This window comes from Cheilinus undulatus, linkage group 16, assembly GCF_018320785.1.
Source record: "Cheilinus undulatus linkage group 16, ASM1832078v1, whole genome shotgun sequence".
In the NCBI taxonomy this organism is placed as follows: Eukaryota; Metazoa; Chordata; class Actinopteri; order Labriformes; family Labridae; genus Cheilinus; species Cheilinus undulatus.
Window position 1 is genome coordinate 12989360 of NC_054880.1, and position 27786 is coordinate 13017145.

Here is a 27786-nt window from a genome sequence, read left to right on the forward strand (position 1 = left end):
TAGTGGAGAAAAATGAGAAGACATACATTATTGTTTCATCATTTCTGAACTGCAAACAATTCAAGTCAAAACATTTTATTGGAATTATGCAACTTGTTACAACACTGAAATACATTTAGAAAATCAATACATACTACTGAATGTCTCTTCACATTCATTAAAGGTAATCCATAGGAATCAATCAAACATGTCAGTTTTTAAGTTGAATTTTTACTGACTGTTGACTGACCATAACAAAGCAGGAACATTTTTTTCTCTCTGGATGAAAAATTCTTGGTTTCTACTTTCTTTCAACAGTAAACAGTATTTTACAGTACAATAATGGTTGGTTTTGGAGTGATCCACATTCATATAAAACAGATTTTTTAAAAACATGAGCAGAAAGAAGCACTAAAGTCCAAAAAGAGGCATTCTATGAAAATATCACGCCAACCAGAATCAATTATTTCCAGAAACAAATAAATATGAAAATTAGTCTAATTTGTCTAGCAGTTGGTGAATGTCTTCTTGGCCACGGTAAATTCTCTTGAGTCCTCTTGGGAGATAACGGCAGGCTGAAAGGTTGAGGTAGTTCAGAGAAGTCATTTGGCCAATGACTGACCTAAAAATGAAGCAAAATATATTTACATTTGGGACATATTTGAAAAGATAACCATAAAGTACAACGGATTTGACAATGTGAATGCTTGATTCATGCTCAACTCTATTTGAACCATCAGTAGGCATTTTTTCTTATTATTTTGACAAATCAAGTTAGGGAGACATCAATACCTGAGTGCAGTTGGTGTGATCCTGGTCCCGCTCAGGTTGAGTGAACGCAGGGTATCTGCCTCTGTTGCCTGACCAAAGTAGCTCATTGCTATCTCCAGCTCCTCCTCAGTGAAGAGTTGATTTGCAATGTCAAGCTGCTGCAGTGTTCGACTCCATTTCTCCGTCACCATGTGAAGGCCTTTTTTAGTGGATGAAGACCCAATGGTGCTGCTGAAATACTGTCCCCAGTACAGACACTCGAGCTCTGCCGAGCACAAACAAAACAAAACAAAAAGGCGGCACTGATTTCAGTGGGTTTTTAATGCAAATTTGGATAATCTCTTTTCTCAGAAAAGCTAGGTTTATCAAAATTACCTTGAATATATTTACCAAACTTAAATATACAGTACTTGGTTCCGGGTTAATTTTCTTGCATATTTGTCACATTTAAATGTTCATAAGATCAAAATATTTTTACTTTAGACAAAGATACTGTAACTCAAGTTAATACAAAATGGAGTTTCTAAATGATGATTTCATTTATCAAGGGAAAAAAGCCATCAAAATCTACCTGTCCCTATGTGGAAAAAAGTATGTTTTGGTAGTCTGGACACTCCTGGGAAGGTTAACCACTGTTCCAAGTTTACTCCATTTGTGGATAATGGCTCTCACTGTGTTGTGGAGTCCCAAAGTCTTAGAAATGTCTCTGAAACCCTTTCCAGACTGATAAAATCAACTTCTTTGTTCTCATCCGTTCTTGAGTTTCTTTACATGGAGACATTATGTTTTGCTTTATTACATCTCTTACTTCACTTTGTCAGACAGGTTCTGTACAAGTCAAGAGTGTCCAAACTTTGGCCTGGAGGCCAAATGCGGCCCATTGTTGATTGGCCCGCAGCAAATTCTAAAGCTAAAATGGGATATGGCCCACATTAAAACATGAAGCTTGTGCTTAACTGTATTGTACTTCCTTACTACTACTTCTTGATTAATAATGTCCTGATGAATTATCACAGCAAATAGCAGCAACAGTAACTTTTCGAGGGCAAAAAAGAGGGTAGCCAGGGCTAAACGGGCCCCCCTGAAATCTGATTGTCTCCCCAAAGTCCTGAAAACAACTGTATATTAGCCCTGTCACCCATCAACTAGCCATTTAGGCATACTTAATCACCAGGCATGTATTAACTTACATTGGATTGGTCTTACTAACTTAAAAATCCTCATGGCGAGGAGTATGAAAGTGGCCCCACCATCCCAATATATTTTTATACATGGCCCCCTGTGGAAAAAGTTTGGACACCCCAGGTCTAAGTGATGAGGGTGATTACTTTTCCACATAAGACTGGGTAGGTCTGGGTGGCTTTTTTCCTTAAATAAATGAAATTATCACATGAAAATACTCAAGTGTGACAAAAATGCAAAGATTAAGAAATCAGGAAGAAGGCAGATAAGTAAGGGCTTTAAGTAGTGGTCTACGGTTAAATATTTTATTTCTCTGATTACCTTCTGATTCTGATTACCTTTGGAATTTCCGCCTGTGGGACTAATAAAGGAATATCTTATCTTATCTTCTTGATCACACAAACACTCAAGTATGGGCCCAAAATGTGGTCCTATTTTAAAATCATAGATAAATAATTTAATAAAGATACCCAAACTTGAAGTAAATGTACGAAAGAAAAATCCTACCAGCACAAGGCAGTCCTGCAAGACCGGATGGTGTGACTCGTGAGCAGCCTCGAAGGTCCAGCACGCGCAGCTTTGTGGAGCCAAAGAGAATGTCCCACAAATCTTTGTCGGTCATGTAGGAGTAAGATGTGGTTGCGATACAAAGCTCCTCTAGCAACGGGAAGCCTAATGTTGAATCAGCATCATTACGAGCCGTCTTAAGCAGAGGTCTGACATTCAGCATCCTGAAGGTCTGATGGTGAGTATGAAAAACTTGTGAGTTTTATGGGTATAGATGAGAAACACTTAAAAATCTACAGAGATATATCAGCCATGCAACATAGAAATAATACAGAAATTCAAAATCACTGACAGAGGAAAAGGCAATTTATCCAATCACTTCAATGAAGTATTTTTGTTTGCAAATGCCAGAAAAAATAGAAGAACATGCAAACTTATTTTTTTGTTCATCTAATCAAAAACAAACAAACAAAGACAAAGGCATTCATTTTTTTTAGGAAAATAAAGAATACTAGAACCTCAAATATTAGAAGAACTGCCGATACATTTTCTTTTCAGAATAACAATAATAGTAATAACTGTATTTATTTCTCCCCTATAAAAACCGATGTTTACAAAGTGTTTTAACAGACATAGCAGGTGCATGAACTCAGGGATTCATAAAATACATTAACAATCGAACCAAACAGAGAAGGTCAATTGATGCAGTGTTCGTTACACTACTGCCTCTTGTGAAAACGTCACATCTAGAGCAATATTGTCATTAATTCTGGCATTACACCTAGACCCTACATCTCCCTGTGGTGGAACTAAACAAGTTACAACTTGAGTTACAACTAAACTATTTTCAACGTTGGATTTATTATTACACCATAACTGAAGACAGAATTTCCACACGGTAGGTGTAACAGGCCAAGCAAAATCATTCTCCTTCCAGATAAAGAAAGCATAATAAAAAATCATCCAGTTTAGTCAGAAAAGGCTGGTTTTTTTTTGTTTGTTTTGTTTTATTTACCTTGAGTTTTGGGCATGCCACCTGTAGTGCCTGAATGTTGATGTGAAGTTCACAATCCTTATTGTCGAGTTTTGTGTTGACCTCCAAAAACTCCAAATCAGGACAGACTCCCCTCTAAAAATACAGAATACCATGTGTTACAAATAGTCCATGATCTGCTGCATTAACTTAGTCAACAATGATAAGAATAAAATATGAAGTAAAGAAAAGTTGGGGCTTACCGTGATGGCAGCTATGACTCTCCCATGCTTTATCTCATGAGTGTAGAGAAACTGCTTTATCTGGCTCCCATGGTTTTCAAGGTACTCCAGGAGTCCTTCAACCTGAAACTGTCAGGGAAAAGAAGGTTTTGTAAATCTAAATTTTGTAACCAAGTACACTGGAAATGAGCTTCCTGTTGCTGATGTATCAAGTGAAAAATTAACTAGCCATAAGTTAGAAATCTTTCTATGTTTATCTTCAGTCCTTGCTTGCATGCATATACGTGTAGAGTGATTGTAAAAATGTTTTACTGTGCTTTTGTTGTGCTACTAACACAGGGAAGTAATTTGAATAAAATTTAACTGCTCTGATTGGTCCATTCTTTAAAAATAAAGATTGACTGAGTAAGTTAATTTTGTTAAAATCAGCTGAAAGTTAGTGGATGATAAACTACAGCAGCATCCACATCAACATTTTTTTTCCTGCCAATCTTCAACCAAAAATATCTGCTAAGCTTAGTTCTTGCTTTACCTCTGAGTATTGAAGATTTATGCTCTGCAGAGACCGACCATGCAGACCGAGGCTCTGAAAGGCCCCCGCTGTCAGGCCTGCACAGTATGAGAGAGTGAGGGAGTGAAGGTGTGGGGCATTCTGCGACAAAGTCTAAAATCGTTAAAGACATATGGAGAGAAAAAAAAATTTGATTAATCAAAATATGTCAATGCAGATGTTTAATTTTTCCTTTTGAAAAAACCTGAAAACCAAAGTCAGGTAATATTTCATAGAAAAGAAACTTCAGAAGACCTTTAATTTGACATTTGCACATATTTTCTACAAAAGTGGATCTACTATGTCATAATTCCATACTTAAATCTGTGCGTCTTAAATTAAAAAACTCAACTCCTGTTTAATCTTTTATGGCAAATCATAAAGCAGCTGAAATAAAGATCTGGGGCTCTGATGACTGACCTCTACTGCAAAGTTCACATTCTTTTTCCAGTGATAGAGAGAAAAGTCTCGTAGCTGGGAGAATCTAGAACACAATAAAAAATGATTTTTAAGAGAACAATAGTGTTAACATGAAGTAAATACATTTGCATGATATATTTAAAACATCCTTATGAATCCATTCACACAGACCTGTTCTGTGACAGCCAGGTAAATGTTTCCTTAATCCTTGTTTCAGTTTTAGGTAGCTGGCTCTTCCCAGGCGCTATCCAGCAGTGACTTATGGTGGTTTTCCTCCACAGGACCGGACTGGAGGCAGCAGCGTTCCACAGACGACAGACTCTCCCCACCCTGCAGCACACATGCAGAGACAATACAGGATTAGATAAGCTTATTTTCACTAGATTTTATCAAGATATGTGTTATTTCAGGATTTCCATATAACACAATAATTATCCTTACAATTACATTTATTAATCAACCAAAATTAAGACCACAATGAACATGTGTGGGTCATCATTTTTAAGGCAGGATACTTTCAGAAAATTTAAATAACTTTTTTGTTTTTTGCAGTTGGATCATTATAATGTTAAGACATTTGTGATGGGCCTTTTTACAATGCAATTTGATCAACCAGATGAAAGCTACAGGGAAAAATAAACAGTTGAAAATGATTGAATTCAACAGTTGTGTGCTGTCCTTTTCTTGATAAAGAAATGTATAGGAAATTATTTTCTCAATTTTGAATGCCTTGAATGTGCTGCACTGCACCCAAACAGTCAAGTTCTGCCACTTATTAATTCATTTTTCTATTATTTGGTAAAAAAATGATTTGGGGCGCGCCGGTAGTCGAGTGGCTAAGGTGCACGCCATATACGCAGGTGACCTGGGTTCAAATCCGGCCCGTGGCACTATTTCCCGCACATCTCTCCCCACTCTCTCCCCTGTTTCCAACTCTATCCACTGTCCTATCAAATAAAGGCCAAAAAAAAAATTTGGAAAATATGTGACTTTGAGATTAAAACAATTTTTTTGACATTCAACTCAGTCGACCAATATTAGTGAAATAAAGGTTGCTTCTGCCCAGTCTCAGTTTCCTACATAAGTTTGCTTTTGAAGCAGAGGTGGGTAAAAGTACCAGACTTTGTACTCAAATAAAAGTACATTTACTTTGATTAAATATTATTTCGTAGCAGCAAAAGCACTGGTCTGTGCTTCTACTCATGTAAAAGTAAAACGTAGATCATTTAAAGTTTACTTGAAGTACTGAGTAGCTAATTTTGATACCCAAAGGGATTTAACAGTGAAATATAATTTTGACCAACAGGGCAATATGATCTCCAACCTGGTTATCTATTACAAGGTGAGAACTGACCTCAATTTAAATGCAGCCGCTGTTTTGGGATGAAATGTGGGATCATTCTGTCACTGTGTGCTACTGACCATCATGTGCTGTGAAAGGTCAAACTACGGGCAAATTTACTTTTGTGGCAGAAAGCTTGGACCTCTTCAGTTTGTCTTTTATTGTTTATTTCTCTACTCAGTAATTTACACTTTTTAAAATGTAATGAGGAATAATACTTCCCTCAAAATATACATAAATAAATTTTTAAAAACTACTCAGAAAAGTAGCACACAAACTATTCAATTACAGTAATTTGTGTAAATATTATTTGGTGCTTTCCACCCTGTTTTGTAGTATTTGCTTATTGTGCTAAAGCACATCAAAACAACTGTTTTCATTACCTGCATAGAAATGGTACAGCACCATCTTGACTGACCACCATCTGAAAAATATTGATGAGCACTTCCTCAGGAACACTTTCCCCCCATCTGTTGTCTGTAGCTTCTTGTGGCACAAACAATGTCGAATCTTCTTTTTCCTTTTCAATTGCTGGAATTGCCGGTTTAGGCTTGGCACGAACTGTCCTTTTTTTCTTACTCTGACCAGCTTTTATTTTTGCTTTAGATGGCTTTTTCTTTTTGCTTCCCTTCTTTGGGGGCTTCCAGGCAGAATAATCGTACTGAGATGTTGTACTTGATATGACAAAAAGCATATCTTCTCCTTGTTCCACTCTGTAGCCGGGCTGGGAGACCCTGGCCTTCTTCCGCTTTTTGGATTTGGCATTTTTAGGCTTAGCAGCAGTCCTCTTCAGAGATGCTTTCTTTGGCTTTGCTCCATCTTGTCCTTGATCTGATGTGCTTGGTGCAGTTTCCTCCTTCTTTTCACTGTTAGATAAAGGCTCTGTTTCAGAGGAATCCATTGCATGCTGCAACTAGCTGAGTGTATTACTAACTTTGGACTAACAGCTCAGCATCTGAAAAGAGATTTAAAGGATAATTTATTTGTATGCTGGTGATAAGCAGGTAGTAAATGTCATATATAAAGTGAATAAGAGAAACTGATCACAGAGGATTAAATAATAATGACACAATTAATAACACAATTCTTAGTAAAAATACGTCTAAAAATTAAAGACACCTGAGTCTTATGATGGTGTAATGAATAAAACTGCTACCGTTTACAAAAGACGCTCAGACTTCTCTGCAACACTCGAGCCGTGACTTCCATCAAATGACACCAACAAATTGTATAGATAAATAACACAAAAACGTCGATTTCTATGGCGTAAAATTACAACAAACCTTTTATAAAAGCTTGAAAGGGAAACGTTGCTTTGTTTGGTAACGTAAAATCACCCGGTTCCATTCACTTAAACTATTACAAAGAAGAACTCAGTGAGCCGTGAAACATAAAGAGGCAGAAAACGGCAGCTACCGCGCTGACGAGAATTAATATTTTCATTAAATACTTTCTATATGAAAGAAAGAAATAGGTAGTTTGATGTCTTTCCCAGTTCACATTACTTACTGCTACTTCCTGACACTCGCTAACAACAGCTAGAAGCAGACCCAGAATGCATTTCTAAGCTCGTCTGTGATTGGAGGAGATCTCAGCAATAGCCCGCCTTTTGTGAAACCCTCCAATCACTGAGTAGCTCACTGCACCGACTCTGTATTTTGAGGCTGTGGAGGAGCGAATGTGTTGTTGTGGTAATATATGTGGTAGTATCGGGGTAAGAACTTGTCTTTTTAATTGAACTTTTAAACGTCGGCATTCATTTTTTCCTGTAATTACGAAGCATACGGTATCATCTTTCGGCTCATGTGTTTTTGCGGTTTAGTTTTCTGAATTTCTTGTAGAAAAGTAGGCGCTAGCACAGAGCTATCATTAGCATACAATGCAGTGCAGCAGCATTAGCACCCATTTACAGGTAGCGTAAATGCTTCTGAATGGTCATATGTATCGTAAAGGGCAGAAACCAGAGTTATTTCACTTTTTGGCATTGGTGGGGAAAGTGCAAGGCTATTGTTGTCATGTAAAGTACTTTTACTTTGGTTACAGTTTAATTAAGAAGAAATAAAACCTAGCATGCTGGACTGTACATCCATTAAAGTTAAAGTAAAGAGGCATCATTTTATGTTTACTCAAAGAACTGAGTACTGAGTAGATACTTTTGATACCCAAGGGGTTTTCTCAGCGAAATATCTCCTTAATGTGCAATAAAGACAAGAGAATATGAATCTCCAACCAGGTTGTTTATCACAAAGTTTGTCTTTACCTAAAGTAAAATGCATCAGCTGTTTTGGGATGAGATGTGGAGTTCCGATTTCCCCATGTGCTACTGAATGTCATTTGTTGTGAAAGTAAATTTAAATATTTATATATCAGACTGGCATCTTTAAAAGACTGAAATATTAAAATTGTTAAAAACTTTTCTTTTTTAGCAGTGGGAGATATTCTCTTGAAGGTAATCGTCGTTAGAGGTGCATCCTTCAAGACAACACTGAGGGTATGACTCCTGCTTTTTTATTGTCTTTTCCATTCAGAAGTAGGCTGTCACAACACCAGCCTTTTAAGCCTAAATACAATACTAGTAAAAATTGAATGAAATTGATAACTGTTTCTATACAACAACAGCAGATATAGCAGTCCAAGAAACCGAGTGTTTAGTCAGTTCTAGTTTTCAGTCACAAAAATTGCAAAAAATATTGAATGTTTAGCGTGAGACAGGGCTCTTTCTCTCTCTCGTAGCAGGATTTGGTCAAACATGACTGAATGTTTTTTTTTCACAGTTTCCATCCTTTTTTAATACCATCATTTAATACAGTAACAGATATTGTATTGTTATTAGTGCTGTCAGTTGATTACAAAAATAATCTCATTAATTATAGACTGTCATTAAATAATCGTAATTAGTTGCATATGTTGATAATTTGAGAATGATTATCTTACTGGTAGATTAAGAATAATAGTAAAAAAACAATCTGAAAAGCCATGCTTCTAAATTGCATCAAAACTTTCTACTAGCTTTTGAAACAGGAGAAGTTTGGATTAAGGACAGATTGTCCACATATTGTCCAATGTAGGATGGTGTTTATCAGTAGATTAGGAATTTTATCCATAAAATTATAACAATTAAGAACAAAGGGAATTTGTAGCTGCATTCAAAACAAACATACAAATAGGGCTGGGTATTGTTAAGAACCTCACGATTCAATTCAATTTTGATTCTTTAGGTTGCGATTCGATTTGATATTGATTCAATTTGATATTGATTTAAATGCTTCAATGTCGATTCAGTAAGAAGTAGAAATACACAAATAACCTGTTGACAATTTTTTAATAATTATTTTCATGCCCATGTGAGCATATTTGGTAAGTCACCTCACATTTTTGAGCCATTAAACATCTGAAAATCAAAATTTGCACAATAATAACTTATTTGTGTATATGGGGTACAAAAGTAAAAAACATGACAGTTCTGTATAAACACTGAAAAAGTAAAGTGCATGTAAATTTAAATAATGTTTCTGTCCTCTTGGAAATTGTGATAAACCTCACATGGTTATGGTTGGTTGTTGTTTGGTTGAGTGAGGCCTCCATCCATACAACGCACAGCGACCCCCACTGGCCAGGAGGTGAATCGATTCAGAGGATTTGCTGAATCGATATTGAATTGGGGGAGGAAATATTGCGATGCATCAATTACTCGATATTTTTGCCCACCCCTACTTACAAAGCTTCTTTAGCTGGTTGTGTGATGCCATTATAGTGGGATTAATCAGCATTCATTTTTTAATCTTTTTTTTTTACCCCATGATTAATTAATCAAAACTTTTGACCTCAATAATTGTTATATAACAGACAGTAAAAAGAAAAATATAAAAATATTGAAATTTTTTACTTTCTTAAAAAGGAGCACAAACTATTAGATATGCACTGATTGTAAAAAATAAAAGCTGATACTGATACAGATGTTTTAAATACCTTTAAGCTGATTGCAGATTTTATTGTTATTTTAACTATTATTATTCTTCTTGGCATAATATTCCAAAACTCTGACATTTTCCATCATCACCAAGTTTGACCAAAAATAAAATCTGAGTTTGTCCAACAGATCACGTCTTCTGCCTTATAGAAAAGCACTGACAACATTAAATTAATTTTATACAACAATCATGTCATGTGCCAGGTCTGTCAATGAGGCTGATATTAATGTTGAATGGTGCATCCCTTGATAGCACTAACTGAAAAATAAACATAAATGTATGACATCTTATGAGTGCAATAATTTATTTTTTGTATGGCATAAATATTGTTGGCCAATTATCATTAGTTGATATATTTATATGAAATAACTTTGTTTTGATAGGATTTAACTCACTAAAATGTTTAGAAAACTGATATAAAACTAGCTTATTTGAAATGCAAAATTCAGTAGCATTTCTCCAATGGATTTTAAAAGGGATAGTGAACATTTGAAAATCACAATTAAAGCATTCATTTTCACGTACTGGTATATAAATAACAACACAACTTAAGGTAATTTTTCAACTGTGTCTTTCTTCATAAACAGCCTGCAATGGAGGAGTACGATGACTTCACTCTGTCTGGTAAAGCAGCTGTAACTGAAGCTAATCTACGTAAGTAATTAAGGTGTTGTTAAGATTTCTGTATATAATGTTAAATTTCGGATATCTCAGTCATTTATGAGTACTATAATTGTGCAGTAATCTTCTTCTGACTTCTAAGTTTTCTTTGTTTTTCTAGGAGATGAATACTATTGGAAGCTCGTTGCAGACTTCATCGGTGCTCAATCAGGGGAAGGACTGGAGCTTGAAACAGCACCATGCAAGAACAGAGTTTTAATTCAAATAGGACTGTTGAGAGAAGACAATAATTTCCCCTGGATTGCCATCTTAGACTGGCTTAAGAAGATCTTCCCCCGTCATCAGTCGGCTGACTTTCGCCGTTTGATTGAGAGAGGCATTGCCACAACATTGAGTCTGGGAATCTGTGCAAGGCTCACCTTCCTGGAGTCGGACGTCAACTTTAGCTTTGTGGGCCCAGTATGTGACAGTATTGGAGTTGAGCGAGAACATCTTTTGGAGATGAGGGATTTTTCAGAGCGAGCGCAGATGTTTGAAGTCACCAACGGACTGATTCTCGAATTGAACAACTTTGCTGCAAGAGAGAAAATTTCGCCTGTTGCAATAGTTCCTTGGCTGAGAAACTTCGACCCTGACTTCTGTAAGAAAGGAAATATTCAAAGTGCATATTCAGTTATTAAAGACAGGATAAAAAAGTTAAAACAGCTCTGCCGCAGTTATGAAACAAGAAGCCACAGGAGGAGTGCAGCGATGGAGAATTTCCTTCAGACTCCATTTGAACTTGAGCAGAAAAAAGCGCCCAAAATAGTAAAGAAACGCATGAGAAAAGACCACAGCTTTATTTTTGAGAAAGCTGTGATAAAGGAGGAAATTGAGGACTTTGAAATCATGCAAGATGAGGGGTCTGCCGTGAATGAAGGAGATGCAGAGGAATTAGAGGATGTTTCTGAAAGTGGTGAAAGTGAAGAGGACTCGGATGATGCAGCCGAGAGCAGAGAAGAAACAGCAAACGAAGAGGCTCTGTCCCTGCTTGACATCACAATGCAGTCCATCGAAAAGCTTTTTCGCAGGTACGGCAAGAAATCTCAACTATCCAAGAAAGCTTCCTTGAATCTCCTTAAAAGGAAGTACGCTCTGACATGCATGGAGCACCCAGCCGTGGCAGAATTTAATAAAACCCTCAACTTAATGTCTGGAGACATTCCCCTCGCCTCTCCTGTGGTGTTTCTAAACTTCAATGCCAGCTTCCTTGTTGACTTGTATGATGCTGTTGAGGAGCAGATTATGAGCTTTGAAAAGGAGATAATTTTATCCACAGGAGATAAACTCGGGCGTGACAAGCTCCCAAACTTTAAGCACTTTCTGAATATGCAAGAAAGTGCTACTTCACGTTACATTCACATGGCTAGTGATATCTTGTGCCCTCGCTCCCGGGATACACAAAACTACAGAAAGCACTGGGTAGCTTTTTGTGAAGAGAAGAAAAATCCATCAAGATTTGGAATGAACCAATCAAACCGATGCATCAGCTACTTTGAAACTGCAGCAGGTCTAATTCACCACCACAAAGAGATTGCTCTCTTCATCTCTGATCTGCTGTCACTGGACGAAGAACAGTGTCCGAATGTTATCCTGGAGAGTATTGCAGCTGACGCTAACGACTCGGTGATACAGAGCCTTGTGTGCGTCCTGGCCGTCCTTTACTGTAAAATCATCGGCCCTTACTGGCAGCTTCTGAAAAGCGGAGGGGAGTACTCGCTCTACAGCAAGTACATGCTCTATCTTTACCAAAAGTTTCTCGACTGGTCCAAAGATCCTGCAACGCTGCTGGAACCTGAAGAAACCACTAATGTTTTCCTGCAGTTCCCACTGCATGAAAAGACCTTCAGTGGCGTGTTTCATTACTGCGGTCAGTGGCACACAAACAGAGACATGATCAGAGCGTTCCTGAAAAGGACGGTGAAGGCGATAGCTGGTGTTACAGACGAACACTTGAGGGCTTTCCTGCCTGGAGGAACATTCGGTCAGGTACCTTCACCTGAGGTAAGCTCACAACTTGTTAGCTGCACATTCTCAGTATTGATGGCGGAGTATCCCTCCAGCCAAGAAAGCTCCCCCAAGAGGAAGAAACCACGCAAGTCCTCCAAACACTTCAAGACTTTATCATCAGGTAGCTCTCAGGAAGACAACAGATCTGATTCCTCAGACCACGAGGATGATGAGACAAGTTGGCAAGTTAGAAAGAAAGGGCAAAGAATAGTACTGGAAAAGACAGAAAAGGCGCCAAAAGAGGAGGACGAGATAAACATGGACAGGGAGTACATCATGGAAACTGTGACCAGAAATGGAGGGCCATGCAAGACGCAGCGGGACGTCGATCAAATGATGCTTCGATTTGATGGAAAATCCCGAGCTGAGAAACGTGACGGAGTCCGCTGTGAGATACTGTACCAGAGGATTATCCTGAACAACCCTGACCATCACCTCGATTGTTTGTACGAGAACACCTCAGTCATGGCAGTAAAGTTGAAGAAGGTACTCCCACGTGTGCAACCCGGGTACACGCTTGTTTTGGCACCTAAAAGGACAAAAGCAAAACCTGTGCGCAAAGACACAAAGATGGATCAGAGTGAAAGCAGCAATTTAAATGCATCAGAAATGGCATGATTATGAGAGGGGAGGAAAATGAATGTCTTGGGAAGACCGAGGGAAGAAAATGAGGTTAACATGCTTCATCATATGATTCTGTGTTTACAGATTATGCAGGAATACTTACATTGACCCAAATCCTTCAAAACAATATAATGTATGATTCAGTTTATGCCACATGCAGCCGTCATGTGTCTGTTACATACTCTTCAGTTTCAATAAAGGAAACATGCATTATGTTCTTATACTTTTGATTTGACACAACCTTTATTGTATCATGCTGTATTATAAGACATTACTGTGAATATAGTTTTTTTTTTTGTTAAGAGGAAACTTTTATTTTGATCACACAGATGTCAGATACTGTTGGGATATGTAAGCCACTGACAAAATAAAAATCTTTGTTCATATGTTGTTTATTTTTTAACTTGTATAACATTTTGAAAAGGGGAAGGCTTATGACACATAAACAGACTACAGTAAAGTCTGTATAAGTCGACCCAGTTTAAGTTCATGACTGTTTTTCAGCATCAGTCAGCAGCTTGTTCTTCTGTGTCACATAATCCTTATGTTTGTGGATTTCAGGAGCATTTAAGGTTGTATCAGAGGACTCAGCAATGTCAATGAGTTCATGTTTCTGAAAGTTTTGTCTGGTAGAAACTCAAGAAAAAAACAAGGCAGTAAAATCAGGATCTTATTGGGTAACTGCCAAATCCTCGTTAGGAAAACCACATTTTATTATCATGTACTGCATTTGGCCTTAACTTTTGAAATTACTTGCATTTAGCCTTCATTTTACAGGAATTTGTCCTGAACGTAGTAAAAAACCGTTTCAACTATATTTGTCTCCCATAAGTCGCCAGCTTAAGTTCTCAGTGGAGAGAAAATCAAACGCACCCATCTTATCCAACCGCTGGTCCACGAGGATTCCTCCAGCAATGGTGCGTTCAAGACTTTCGGAAAACTGATTGGTCAAAACCTAGCAATGAAAGGTTCAGCGACGATGTACTGAATAATAGCATTGTTCAGATTCAGCCGTGGGCATGAGGTTGGAGGTAATTTCAGCAGTAATGATATTCAGTACGAATGTAATTTTGCTCTTGCAACAGTAGAAACCAACAAGATTATTGTAAGTCCAATAACTCAACTAGCTCCACAATATATCTGAAACACTAGTTAAAGAACCTAAATGTTCAACTATACCAGGAATGGACGTCTTAGTTACCTAGAGGGTCGCTTTGATTTGACTGAGGGGCCAAAATATTACATATCTCATATTCTCAATTGAACCACCAAGTTATCTCAAGACGCTTTACAATAAAGGGAAATCTAGACCTATATCATTATTTTTACTATTGTTATTATTACGCTGACAACAAATACACTGGTAATAAATATATTCTAAATTAAAAAAAAAAAAGATTTTTGATAAAGCCATAAATGGTATTGTTATATTCAGATATAAGTTTTTCAATTTGATGTGGGCTTCTCGAAATCATGGCCTGATGAAGGATTTTACGAGGAGGATTTGAATGCATCTAAAGGGGCGGGAACTTTGCGTAAGCGTCCACCATTCTCCAGGTCGTGGTGGCGTACGGAACAATAAGTTGACAGTCTGTGTCTATATTGTCAAACGGTGAATTAGACTCCTTTCTTTTGTTTGTCGGGTTAAGAGGTACCATGAGCGGCAGCTGGTGGAGCAGTGCAGCGGTGACCCACGGGCTCATAGCTCTGTTCGCCATGGGCTCTTGGATTTCCGTCAACAGTCTGTGGGTCGAGCTCCCGGTGGTTGTCAGTGTGCTGCCCGAAGGTCAGTGATCTACTTCTGCAGACTGGTGTTCACCTTATCTGGCCTTTGTCCTGTTAACCCTATTCAAGCGTTTGATTTATTTTTATAGCATCATTTAGATTTAGCTGCTGTTTTATTTACGCTTTGGTTGCTTTAGCAGGATATTAGCTCAAATTTTATGATGTTAGCTTAATGCCAAATGTTCATGACTAGCCGCTTTAAACACTATTCAAACACGCAACAGCTGGCGGTACAGGTGTGCTGTTGATAAGGTTTTTCAGTTGACATTAACAAATAATCAAACATTCTAAATACATAATAGACTGAACTGAAAAGGATCCAGGAAAAAGCGCATTTACACAAAACACTAACTGGTATTTTTACCAGGTATTGATCATACTACAATTGAACGTAAAAATACATTTAGCCATTATACGCTAAACCACATAATGTATACCAGATGATGTTCATTTACAGTTAGGTTTTTGCAGAAGCAGGGATTCTTTTTAGCTGTAATTTGAAATATATTGATGTTTGACATTTTTCTTCATGAAACACGTCTAAAATAAGTTCAGGACAGGATCAGTACTATGATGTCCACACAAGATCTGCCTTTGGTCATTAAACACTTTTGCACCATTAGTGAAGTTACCCACTGAGTTAGAAAAGTCCCACCTGTGGGGACCAACTTCAACATAGCAAAGCATTTTTCCATCAAAAGCATTTAGATATGATTGAAAAAACATAGGACCGTTCGGCCGCAGTTTGCCTTTAAGGATAAGGTTAGTTAAGAACCACTGTACTAAACTCAGGTGCACCTTTGAGTCTTTGTTACTTTAAAACGATATGACAGACATATGGGAAAATTGCAGTGTAGGACAGACAGCATATTTATTTACTTGGGTCATACTAAAAATATATATCCACTGCTTAGAAATGTAGACATAATCAATTAAAACAAATATTTTGAGTGTTTTCAGCTTGTTTGGCTTTACAGTGCATTTAAAAGGTAACATAAATGATGGTTTTAGCTGTATTTCTCCTATGTCATATTGCTACGTTGGTTAAAATCCCATTTGCAGAGGTAGTTTCGAACTATTTTATTTTATTTTTGTAAAACAAAAATGTTCAACACTGTGGTTGTTGAGCTGTGTGACGTTAGATGAGCCCCTGTTGGCTGATGTCAGTAAACCCTGAGCTTGAAAGAAAGGACAAACTTTGGGATTGAATCCATTCTGCCCATCACATTTTTATTGTTGTTGGTGATTGTTACACAGTATTGTAATACAGTCATTATATCAACAATACATGTGTGATAAGATATAAAACCTACTATTAATAAATGTGTATTTTTTATGTTTTCATGAATAATGATAATTTTTTTAATAGAGGTGAAATTTCTCGGCACCCAAACTCAAATGTTTAATAAACATTTAAAAATAGTTGGTGCCTATCACTTTTTAACCAGTTTTGAAACAGCTTCAATGTATGACAACAAACTGGTATTTTGACTTAAATGGTAACTAAATCCTCAGACCACTTATTCCCAGCTAAAGCAGTAACAAAAACAATGGTAGTATTGTACAGTTGTATCAATTAGGGTCCAAATCTCAGCTATAAGGTTCAAAATATTTCCAGTCTAAATTTTGTATGAGACATGTAGATAATGTCTGCCCTCTACAGGTTGAAACTGGCTACTGCAACTGATTTTTTTTTTTTTTATTAACTGATCTGATGACAGGTGACCTATGTGGTTCTATCCTTTGTCAAATAAAGTTTGAAGGTGAGGGCCACTTTTTGATGGCCCTTAACTACAGTAGTAGCAGCTGAAATAAAAGCAATTTATCCAGGTACCACCAATATGATTCGAATCCAGACCCTTTCTGGATGACAGTATTCAATCGAAATGACCAGCATTAAATGGGGAAAACATGGTCTTAAGCTTTTACAATACAAACTGCACAGTTTCATGGTTTTCAGGAGATCAAATCCAGTAGCTAGTAAGCAACATTAAAGTTATGATTGGCATTGTTAAACATTTCGTCAATGTTTTCATCTGTGCACCCTTGTTTTTCCTGCAAGCCCTCTCTCTCCAAGATTCTCAGCAGAGGAGAAATGAGGCACGACAAAAGAAATGTTAGATTATTGTCTTTTATACATCCATTTAAACTAACAGATCCATGTTTTTCCTCTCTTCTAGGATGGAACCTGCCTGCGTATCTCTCTGTGCTGATAGCCTTTGGGAACCTCGGGCCTATAGCAGTGACTATCACACATCACTGTGCTCCTGGACGTTTAAACGAGCGAATCATCATCCACTGCATCCAGCTGCTGGCGGTAGCAGCGTCCGCTCTCCTGGCTGTGTTCTGGTCACACACGGTCGCAATAGCAGGAGAGGAAAGGTCCCTGCTGTTCCTGATCTTTACTTTTGTGTTAGCTTTGGTCTGCTGCACGTCCAACGTCACCTTCCTGCCTTTTATGTACCGTTACCCCCCTGAGTTTATCCGCACTTTCTTCATCGGTCAGGGCTTCAGTGCTTTGTTCCCATGTATCGTGGCTTTAGGCCAAGGTGTCGGCAAGCTGGAGTGTAAAACCGAGAATGGCACAGTGAGGCCAGAGTATTTAGAGGAGAACTTTCCTGCACAGAACTTCTTCTGGTTCCTGTGTGTCATGCTGTCAATCTCTTGTGCGAGTTTCTGGGCAATAACTCGGAGACAGACAGAGACACAGAAAGATGCACTGCCTCAGGAGAATGACAACACAACAGCTGCTAAAAACGGAGAGGAAACACACCCGCTACATAACGGAGCAACCACACCGGCGTCTGAGGAGCAGGTACAGGTGGAAGAACAACCACCTGTGCAGACATTTTGGACACAGAGGAATGTCTACCTGCTGTTCCTGCTCGCTATCTCCAACGCTCTCACTAACGGGGTCCTGCCTTCTGTGCAGAGTTTCTCCTGTTTACCTTATAGCACAATGACTTTTCATCTCTCTGTGGTTCTTGGAAACATAGCAAACCCCCTGGCCTGCTTTCTGGCCATGTTTGTTGTCCTAAGGTGAGAAAATACAAGAGGACTTTTAAGCACATCACTTCTTTGAGTTCATCACTTAAACTCTAATATGTTGTCATTTTACAGCAGCAGGATATTAACAAGTGGCCATTCAAAATTATTAAAAATGAAAAATAAAGCTACCATCAAGCTCATTCAAGGTCAAACTACTTACACTCAGTCTTAGATTTGCCCTTTTTGCCAGTATTTTTTACACTTGATTGTTGTCGTAATTGTTTTTCCCAGAAGCTCTAGCTACATTGATTTCATTGTGTCCCTCTTTGTCCTCCAGGTCCTCCTCTGTTCTGGGTCTGTTGTCTTTAGCAGGAGGAGCATTTGCATCATATCTGATGGCCTTAGCAGCACTCAGCCCCTGTCCTCCTCTCCTAGGAAACCCTGCAGGCATGGCTTTGGTGGTAAGTGTAGGCCTAGTTAAGATGGCCATGCTTTAACATCATGTTAAAACAATCAGACATCAACCAGCTAGTTACTCTCAGATTTATTGGTGCCATGTTAGTGGTAAGAACAAAGGTTTCTGGATTTATTTTGGCTGTAGCAGGGCAGTGTAAGTATAATGTATAATGGGAAGAACAGCAGAGATAGAGTTACGGCTTATGATCAGTCACGGGGTGTTACAAAAGATTTACATAGTCAAATCTGATTGGTCAGGTTTTGCCTGTAGAGCCAAAAAGTCGTCTTTCTGTCTTGCACTCAGTTCTTTTGCAGCATAAGAAATAAACCACATACAGTGGCTATAGTAAGTATTCACCCCCTTGGATGTTTTACCCCTTTCATTGTTTTTTTTTTTTAAATCAATCAGTCAATATAAATTGGCTTTTTTACAAAAAACCTCTTTAATGTCAAACTGAAAACAGATTTCTACAAACTAATATCAATTAATTAAAGTATGTAATGTTAAATAAGTGACTGTATAAATATTCACCGCCTTCAAGTCAGTATTTAGTAGATGCACCTCAATCAGGCTTGCACATCTGAACATTTGCAGTACTACTCCATTCTTCTTTGCAAAACTGCTCAAGCTCTGTCCGGTTGTACTGGTATCAGGCATGAACAGCCCTTTTAAAGTCTAGCCACAAATTCTCTATTGGACTGAGGTCTGGGCTGTGACTCAAACACTACAGAACATTCACCTTGTTGTCTTTGAACTATATTTTGCAGCTTTCATTTCACCCTTTACAAGCCTTCCAAGGCTAGCTGCTGAGAAGCATCCCCACAGCATGATGCTGCCACCATCCTGCTTTACAGTAGGGATGGTGTGTTTGTGGTGATGTGTAATGTTAGGTATCTGCCTAATGTAGCATCTTGTCTGATGGCAAAAAAAGCTCCATTTCGGTCAAATCAGACCAAAGATCTTTGCCTCAAACAGCTGTGGAGTCTCTGACATCTCTGAGTTGGAAGCTTGTAACTCCTTCAGAGTAGTCATGGGTGTCTTGGTGGCCTCTCTCACTAGTCTCCTTCTTATACTCAGTTTGTGAGGATGGCCTGATCTAGGCAGATTTTTATCTTGTGCCATATTCCTTCCTTTTCTTGATGATGGATGGATTTAACTGCACTCTGGGGGATGTTCAGTGCTTTGGAATTTTTTTCTTCTCCATCCCCTGACTTATATTTTTCAGTAACTGTTTCTCTGAGTGGCTTGGAGTGTTCTTGTGTCTTCATGGTGTAATGGTAGCCAGGAATACTGATTAACCAATGACTGGACCTTCCAGACAGAGGTGTCTTTATACTGAATTAGGTCAGTCACTTTAAAGGGGGTGAAAGTGTATGCAATCACATATTTAACCTTACATATTTTTTTCAGTTGACATTTCTTTGTAGAAATCTGTTTTCAGTTTGACATCAAAGAAGTTTTTTTAATCTCTTTTTTTATTTTGCCAAAAAAGCCTGATTATATTGGCCATGGTTGATTTATAAAAGCAGTAAAAGGGTAAAGCATCCAAAAGAGTGAAAATTTTATAGGCACTGTCATTAAACTTTTTGCCAGATGGACTTGAAATTATTTATTCTATGATCAGACTTTTTTCATCCTTTTTTTGTTACTTATTAAATAATAAGTGTTACAACTGAGGTGCATCTACCATAGATTTAAAAAAATATATATATTTTTTATTTTGATAGACTTACCCAAAACTACCTGAGTATTATGTAGAAGATGAAGGTTCACAATCTCAGGAAACAGCACTACATTAACCACAATCCTAGAGCAACACAGCAATGACTTTAATTAGTGGAGCCACAAATTTAGTTTTTTGGCAACGATTGGGGAGGAAGAGGCTGTAACTGAGCTCTGTGTCAACGATGCAAGGCACCACATACGACACTTGGCATCAGATCAGCCAGTAGAAAAAAAAAAAAAAAATCAGTTGCAGCAGACACTTTCAACCTTAAGAGGGCAGTGGCTCTGCACTTTCTTAACACAAGATGAAGAAATTAAATATTTTTGAGCTAGAATGTCAAGATTTGGACCCTCACTGATCACCAGTACTACTAAATCCCCAGAGACATGGGTTTTCAACTGGAAAAGTGGTCTAAGAGTTTATTTACTCTTTAATATGACAGGAGAAAAATGTATAAAACATATAATTTTGAGATATGTACATAAATGGCTATGTTGTCTAAAAACAATAGTTTAAAGGGTCAGGAAGTCTATTCAGGCCATATTCCACTTTTATTTTTATTGTTAAGGATACAAAAAAAGAACTATGAAAAAAAATTGAAAACCATGCCTCAATTACCTTCCTTCTTTTAGCCCCAGGGCTGTTCAGTGAGAACAAAATGCTTCAAGACTTTGAATTATACTGACTGAAGTAATTTTAGGGTAGTTTTCTACCTTTTCTTTCCTCATGCTGGTTGAAAGTTAGTTGAATTGAAAAGAGTTGGGGCACATACACAGCTTTCATAAATCCTCCTCTCACTGACTTGTGCTGTCCTTTTGCGCCCCCTGCAGGTCATCTCTTGGATCTTTTTCACTGGCCTCTTCTCCTATCTGAAGGTGGTGATTGGGACATTGCTCCACGAGGCTGGTCACGCTGCCCTGCTGTGGTGCGGCATCTCCATCCAGGCCGGCTCCCTTATCGGAGCCCTCAGCATATTCCCCCTGATCAACGTCTACCACGTGTTCAAAAGCGCTCAGGAATGTGTGAATAACTGCAGTTAACAGAGGGGAGATATATTCTGATATCATAGACAGAGTTTGCATTCATGTTTGGGAAATCCCTGTTTTAACCCTGTTTTGGGGTTCTGGTTCCTGAGTGGAGCACCTGATCTGTCTTTGCCTCATCTTTGTCTCATTGAGAGGCGAGTCCGTGAGAGTACAAACATTCTCACATAATGGGAGCATTGTGTTACTGCACATTGGCCGAGGGGATGAGAAATGCATATGATGCAGTAATACCACAAGTGCTTTGTGTGGTGTTTTATAAAGGAGTTGTTTACATCAGTAAACAGCTTCTGGTGGATTTGTTTGCCACAATAACAGACATTTGGAAAGCTTCCCTCAGGGACACCATGATGAACGTATTCATCCACATTTGTATTCAATTAGTGAGAAGTATTTCCACTAAACTCGAGTCCTGATTATGAAAAAGAGTCATGTCGTGTTAATTTGTACTCTTTCATTCTTTTTAAGCCACTACCTCCTCCCGGTGAGTTGTGTCATAAATCGTGATCATATTTACAGTTTCATCTCCTTCAGTTTAGTTGTGCTGATGTCAGTGTTATGAAATAGTTTAACAAGCAAAGCATTAACTGAAAACAGATTTCATTCCTTTATTTTATGCTGAAATATTCTTGATGCCTGAAAATGTTCACTAAGAAAGTAAGAATAATCTTTCTTAGAGGTGTCTTTGTTTCTTATGCTGTTTTATAAAGAAAATTGTGTAATTTGATCATCAGTTTGATTTTTTTTCAATACTACGTTCTTTATCTGTTGTCATATTAATGTTTGGGAACAGTTTTGAGCCCTGATGAACCGTTTTGAAATATTTGTCTTTAGATAGCAGTAATACAATGTATGTCTTTGAGATGCACTAATACCTCATGAGGTAGTTTTATTAATCGTTCAGCGACAGCATGTCTGGTATAACATCTTTAAACTCATCACAGGTTTACAGAGGAAAAATATCCGTTAACGCTGCCTTAATGTTACTGCTTTCAGCTTTTTTATCCATTAAATTCTGAGCCGATTCACCAATTTGGGACTGAACACTGCAGTGATTTACTTTCATGATTTTATTGTTATGATTGTCACTTTTATTGATTGTACATTGTTTTGGGACATAAATGGAATCAGGTTAAGTTTAATTATGGAATTTGTCCATTGGTGTAACTTGTTTTCCCTTTTTTAAGTTCAAATGACACCAAATAAATGATTGCCTTTAAAGTGAAAATCTGTAACCTTATTTCATTGAAATTAATGTCTGAAATTTTTTTTTAAGCACTGGCGGTACAGGCGGTTGCTTCATACCCTTGGTTATATACCTAAGGTTCACTCAAACTACCTTGTTCATACCAAGGTCTTTCTAATAGCACTTCTGGGCTATTGTGTTTGGCTTAAAACGATGAAAAATACAAATTTATTTGTATTTTTGACAATTTATTCGTATATTCTGTGTGTGTGTGGGGGAGGGGGGGGGGCAAATCTCTTCTTAGATATGTGAAGGGGGGGCTCAGAGGAAAAAAAGTGGAACTGTTCATAGTGCTCACTACCACTCTAAGGTTTGTGTCCATTGCTGCTGCTGTTGTTTTTTTGTTTTTTTTTGTTTTTTTGTTTTTTCCAAATTTTCATCAGTGTTTTTGACCTGAGTGCTGGCAGCGCTCATTTTTTAACACAGTGCCAATGTAGTGCTCAGTGCCCTAAGCAGAGAAAAGCACTCTCATCTGATTTTGCTGCTGTCACAGCGCTCTCAGTAAAAAACGGTTCAACTTCTGAAACAGCACCCCGCTGGTCAATGTCACTTCTACTTAAAGGGATATTTGGGTATTTTTTAAGTTCAGAGATTTCAGTCTACATCACTCCTTCAAACAGGATGCGCTAGAGGAAGCTAGGCTATACAGCTTAGCAGACAGGTCCAGTTTCTCCATGTGATTTAGCAGGTTTAAGGTTACAAAAAGGGCCAAAAATCAATGTTGGCTCAATTGTTCATTTTTTACAAGCACACTGAAATCACTCATACAACTCAACTTCAAAAATACAGAAATATCCCTTTAATGATCTTTCAAAATCAAGACGGGCTGGGACTTCTAGTAATGGTGGAAAATAAACTTTTCTTTTAAAGGGTAAAGTTTTCAGGTCCACAGCCGCTACCTTTGTCAGGACAGGATTCCTCTATATTGTGCTTTTTTTGGTGATAATTCCTTGAAAAACACAAATAAGAAGCACACAGAGCTATTTAAAAGTGACATTAAAAATACTACAGAGGAAACTGAAGTCAGCTTTTGTAGTCCAGCAACAAACACCAATGCGAAGCGTTCTGAAACCGAGGTTGTTGGTGTGCCAAGCTAAAAAAATAACCTCTTAATGGTCAAAGGTGCTTCATAAACATTTTAAATCTCAAAGAATTTTACAAATAGTGTTTTTATCACTAATTTGAAGGATGACTAGGTAAACTAAAATCCGGAAAAGAAAAAAATCGACAAAAATTTGCCAAAGTGATATTGTTAGTTACATACAATCCCATAAAGGAATAGTGGTTTAGAGATATGGCCCTTTATGTTGAAACGAGTTAGATTAAAAACTTGTTTACATAGTTAGCATAGCTTACCTCAAAGACTGGAAACAAAGCACCAATGACACTGCCTCCATATTATAAGGTAAAAAAGCCCACTTAGAGGTGTCGACGAAGGGACCCGAGGTGGACTTCTAAGGACCTGGACCTGGGTACGGAGGAAATGTAATGGAGGTGGCTGGGGTGGAGGGTTGCACTGAAATAGTAGACTGACTATTGAGGAGGGGAGAACAGATTTTAAAATATGACAGCAGCAGGACGATTGGATCATGGCAGGAATTGGTTTAGAAATTAAGTAAAAGATGCCAATCCCAGCAGATTACCAGGGCAGGAAAGCAGAGACGTGAATACGTGATGATGAGTTAAAGGATAACTGGAAATGCAACAGTGCTCCTACTGTGTGCTAAGCTCCATATGCTATACTTACTAAATTATCACTTATTTTTAGGCTTTTACTGTATGTCTCTGCTTGGGCAGGACAGGGGACAGAGCAGGAAATGAGAGAGTAGGGAATGACATGCGAGACAAGAGGCATCATCAGGAGTTACCCAGTGACTCGGCTATCTGCACCCCTGCTATGCAAATGTTTTTAGCAGGTAAATTACAGCCAGTCTGCTGTGTTTACAGCCTTTAAACAAAGCTATGCTAAACGTAGCCTAGCTTGGGTTAAACTAAACACAGCAGACTAACTTAAGCTTGACTTTGATAACCACTGGAGGCCTTAGCTTTAATCTAAATTTGATAGTGGTGCTGATCTTCATGTCTCATTCTCTTTAATAAAGGCTGTGTTTCTGCAAACTTTTAAACAAATCTTTTTAGATTTTATTGACTCGTGCAATCATTCGTTTCACAAGGCTTTAGGTTATTTAAATTTATGATGAACAATTAAACGATATATCATCTTATTAAAAAAGTGCATAGGGTTCATTTGTAAAAACAAGCCCATGTGAAGTTATGTAACCAAACAATGTAAACACCATCGGTTTTCACCTCTGCTCCCATGATCCCCTTAAGCAGAATTAATGAATCTGTCTGTTTTGAATGTTTCTCAGTGAAACACAAATGTCTACAGGCAAAAAAGGGATAGATGGTAGGACTACAAATCACAACATGTGATGTCTTATTGATGATCCTCAAACTCCTGACAGTGGAAGTATTAAAGGTTGAGACGATGTCCAGCTAAATGAACATGTGTCACGGTTAGCCACATGCTCTCACACCCACTCGTACCAAGGAGGGTTTAATCCCCTGACGCACACAAGCAGAGTTTACAGCACAGGACTTTGGCTTCTTTCCCTTTGCAGAAAACTTCAAACCCTCCACTAAACAGCAGGTGAGTTTCTGCAGGGATGCATGCCATCTATTAAGACTTTAATGTTGCAAAATGTAGTTGCAAGAATGGAAAGAATCAGTAATTTAATTGTGCATCTCTTTTTGAGATTTGAGATTTATTTGATTATTCTCCAACATTCTTGTAGTTTTAAGCTTAATATGCACTATCAGTTAGTTAAACTATAACTGTTGTTTTAACGGGGAGTCTCTGAATCAAGAATTGTTTGTCCAAAGCAAACAGATCATCTTTCTTGTTTTGCTAACGCTCTGCTTTGCAAAATCAAGAATATTTTGCATGAATTTCTGGTAATATTTGAACTATTTTGTATCGACCAAAGACTCCCCTATATGCACTCTGTCTTTTCCCAATAAACAATGCCCTGTTTTCTTAACTTATGTAATAGTGACCTATGCAGCGGGTGGTCGTGTTTCCTTTGCTGTATGTTTGGTGTTCTAACCCACCGCCTCCCTGTGATAAAATGTCAATAACTCTTGCAGATTCAAACTTTTGGTTTGCATTTTTCAGCTCACATGAATGGCTGCACAAATAAAAAAAATCTCAGTGCTTACAGACCAGGAAAAGACAAGGCTGAAGGAAAACATTAACAGAATATAGTAATAAGTCAACTACTGCACCTTTGACAAGTGTTGGCAGAAGGATGTTTCTACACAGTGACACATTACTCAGCAGTATTAAATTTACAGAGGCATTGTGGCTTTTGTTGACATATCTTTGTTTTATTTCTATGGAGCATTCCCATTGGCTGCGGCTGAAATATTAGATTAAGGTTACTCTGAAGCTGGACATTTTTATTCTGTTTTTGCAGAGTCAGGATGACGCTGCAGCATCTTAACTCTTGAACTTAATGGTTGACAATGTTAAGAATCAACTTTTGACAACACAACATTTTATATAACGTTTATTGTGACATTTTTTTCTCTCCAAAATAGATTTGGCATCAATTTAGGGACAGTTTAAGATATATACAACAAAACTAAAACAAGAAACTTTAGATTTTTGGTCCTGAATATTTCAATTTGTCGATCATATGTTGGCTGAGATAAAATTATATGGTTACTGTGTAACATTTGAATTAAAGGATGAACTATTTCCCTACAATGTTAGTGTAACTGTATCAAACCTTTTCTTGACAGTTTTTCCATTTTGAAGTTAAAATGTAATCATTTAATTATGGCCTTGGACTTCAGTGAATGAGGCAATCATCCCAAAATCACCACAAAATGGCCTTCCTGTATGAGCCTATGGTAGATAAACATGACATGACATGGTGCCCTCTCTGTGGATGGTTTTTGATAACAAAGTGCTCTCTTACATGTCCTCTAAATCAGTGGTTCTCAACCGTGGGGTCGGGAACCCCTTTGGGTTTGCAAAAGGGCTTTCTAATTTATAAAAATATTTCTAATTTACACTGTTGCCACTTTACAGCAATTTTGTTGAATTTTTTTTTTTTTTCATCATTTTTCCCACCAATTTAACAAATTTTTGCCATTTAACACCTATTTTTGTCAGTTTTACACTCTTTCAACCACTTTTTTCTGCTTGTTTTTGCCACTAGAGCTTAATGATGCCTCTGATGACCCATGATTGCCACTGTCAACCCCTTTTACAACCATTTTTTTCCCATTTTAACCATATTTCACCATTTGATATGCCCATTTTTGGTAGTTTAACCAATTTCTGCCAATATCTGCCCATTTTTTCTTTCTCAGTTAACCCTTTTTTGCCAGTTTATATCAATTTTTCATCCAATTTCCACCCATTTTTGCTAATTTAAAGCATTTTCAGCCATATTTTAACTCCGTTTTACCACTATTTATGCCCATTTTTGCCACTTTAACCTATTTCTACTACTTTTAAAATTCAACTTCACCACCTTTTCCAATATTTTTTCCCACTATTTACCCATTTTAGCAATTTTTAAGCTATTTTAAATATATTTGTTAACAAAAGGGATTTACATTAAGAAGGCTATTTACTACACCCATTAATAAATAAAGATATTTGTTTCTTTGATAAGTGTGGTTATTATTCAGGTTAAATATAAATTATGGATACCACAGCTTAACTTTAGAATGGACCATGGTTTTGCTGACCTCCATTGGCCCCCAGTTTGGCTGAGTGCCAAAAAGCTCTCCCATTTATTCCTCTTTATGGACCGTCTTGTCTGCACATGACTATTCTGAATTGTGCATGGCTGTGTAACCACCTTCAGGTACAGTGGGGGTCCCTGGTCTCTGGCAACTTTATTTTGGGGGTTGCAGGCTGAAAAGGTTGAGAACCCCTGCTCTAAATGGACAAAACATGCCATAATGCCTCTTAAGGTGTCTTACACCACCTATATTGAGACATTTCAGCAAAGTGCCCCCTTAAATGTCCTCTTGATGGATATATGTGTCATGTTGCCTCTTCAGTGTCCTCTAAATTGACCACTGCAACAAATTGCCGAAGTGCCCATTTAATAGACAAAAGATGACACATTGCATCTTCAGTGTAAGGTGAAAGGGATTTTCTACCTAAATGTTTGAATAAATTCAAAGGGTTTGAATGAGGCTGAAAAAGGATAAACATGTTACATCTGGAACATTCTCCTCATTCATTTGAATGTGCCAAATTTCCCAGAAAAGTATTTGGAATAT

General features: G+C 37.7%; 3 protein-coding genes across 5 annotated transcripts; 2 read left to right on the forward strand and 1 right to left on the reverse strand.

Annotated features, from left to right (window-relative positions):
- Positions 1-45: 45 nt before the first annotated feature.
- On the reverse strand, positions 46-7511 carry fbxl6 (F-box and leucine-rich repeat protein 6). Of its 3 annotated transcripts, none has more exons than XM_041808168.1 (10): positions 7476-7511; positions 6350-6921; positions 4796-4954; positions 4625-4688; positions 4187-4318; positions 3676-3783; positions 3455-3568; positions 2440-2671; positions 772-1015; positions 46-601 (listed from the first exon to the last, which is right to left on the reverse strand). In XM_041808168.1, the coding sequence occupies exons 2-10, from the start codon at positions 6865-6867 to the stop codon at positions 472-474; spliced, it is 1701 nt and encodes a 566-aa protein (XP_041664102.1). In that variant the 5' UTR covers positions 6868-6921; positions 7476-7511; the 3' UTR covers positions 46-471. The 3 variants fall into 3 exon arrangements, with proteins under 3 accessions (XP_041664102.1, XP_041664100.1, XP_041664101.1); XM_041808166.1 differs by having other exon boundaries at positions 7250-7493; XM_041808167.1 differs by lacking the exon at positions 7476-7511 and adding an exon at positions 7123-7238.
- A 111-nt stretch (positions 7512-7622) lies between these two features.
- LOC121523301 lies at positions 7623-13585 on the forward strand. Its single transcript, XM_041808120.1, has 4 exons — positions 7623-7680; positions 8393-8457; positions 10525-10591; positions 10719-13585. The coding sequence occupies exons 3-4, from the start codon at positions 10531-10533 to the stop codon at positions 13223-13225; spliced, it is 2568 nt and encodes an 855-aa protein (XP_041664054.1). The 5' UTR covers positions 7623-7680; positions 8393-8457; positions 10525-10530; the 3' UTR covers positions 13226-13585.
- Positions 13586-14780: 1195 nt separating this feature from the next.
- On the forward strand, positions 14781-22432 carry LOC121523291 (solute carrier family 52, riboflavin transporter, member 2-like). The gene is made up of 4 exons (XM_041808105.1): positions 14781-15017; positions 17197-18055; positions 18342-18465; positions 21018-22432. Exons 1-4 carry the CDS (start codon positions 14888-14890, stop codon positions 21225-21227), a joined length of 1323 nt encoding a protein of 440 aa, XP_041664039.1. The 5' UTR covers positions 14781-14887; the 3' UTR covers positions 21228-22432.
- Positions 22433-27786: the final 5354 nt, after the last annotated feature.

Excerpts from the sequence above, each read along its gene's own strand:
- fbxl6 (XM_041808168.1), bottom strand. The coding sequence starts at position 6,867 with ATGGATTCCTCTGAAACAGAGCCTTTATCTAACAGTGAAAAGAAGGAG. Across the intron at positions 4,955-6,349 it reads GCTGTACCATTTCTATGCAG|GGTGGGGAGAGTCTGTCGTC; the intron begins GTAATGAAAACA and ends TGTGTGCTGCAG. Across the intron at positions 4,689-4,795 it reads ACCTGGCTGTCACAGAACAG|ATTCTCCCAGCTACGAGACT; the intron begins GTCTGTGTGAAT and ends ATTGTGTTCTAG.
- LOC121523301 (XM_041808120.1), top strand. The coding sequence starts at position 10,531 with ATGGAGGAGTACGATGACTTCACTCTGTCTGGTAAAGCAGCTGTAACT. Across the intron at positions 10,592-10,718 it reads TGTAACTGAAGCTAATCTAC|GAGATGAATACTATTGGAAG; the intron begins GTAAGTAATTAA and ends TTGTTTTTCTAG.
- LOC121523291 (XM_041808105.1), top strand. The coding sequence starts at position 14,888 with ATGAGCGGCAGCTGGTGGAGCAGTGCAGCGGTGACCCACGGGCTCATA. Across the intron at positions 15,018-17,196 it reads TGTCAGTGTGCTGCCCGAAG|GATGGAACCTGCCTGCGTAT; the intron begins GTCAGTGATCTA and ends CCTCTCTTCTAG. Across the intron at positions 18,466-21,017 it reads CTGCAGGCATGGCTTTGGTG|GTCATCTCTTGGATCTTTTT; the intron begins GTAAGTGTAGGC and ends CGCCCCCTGCAG.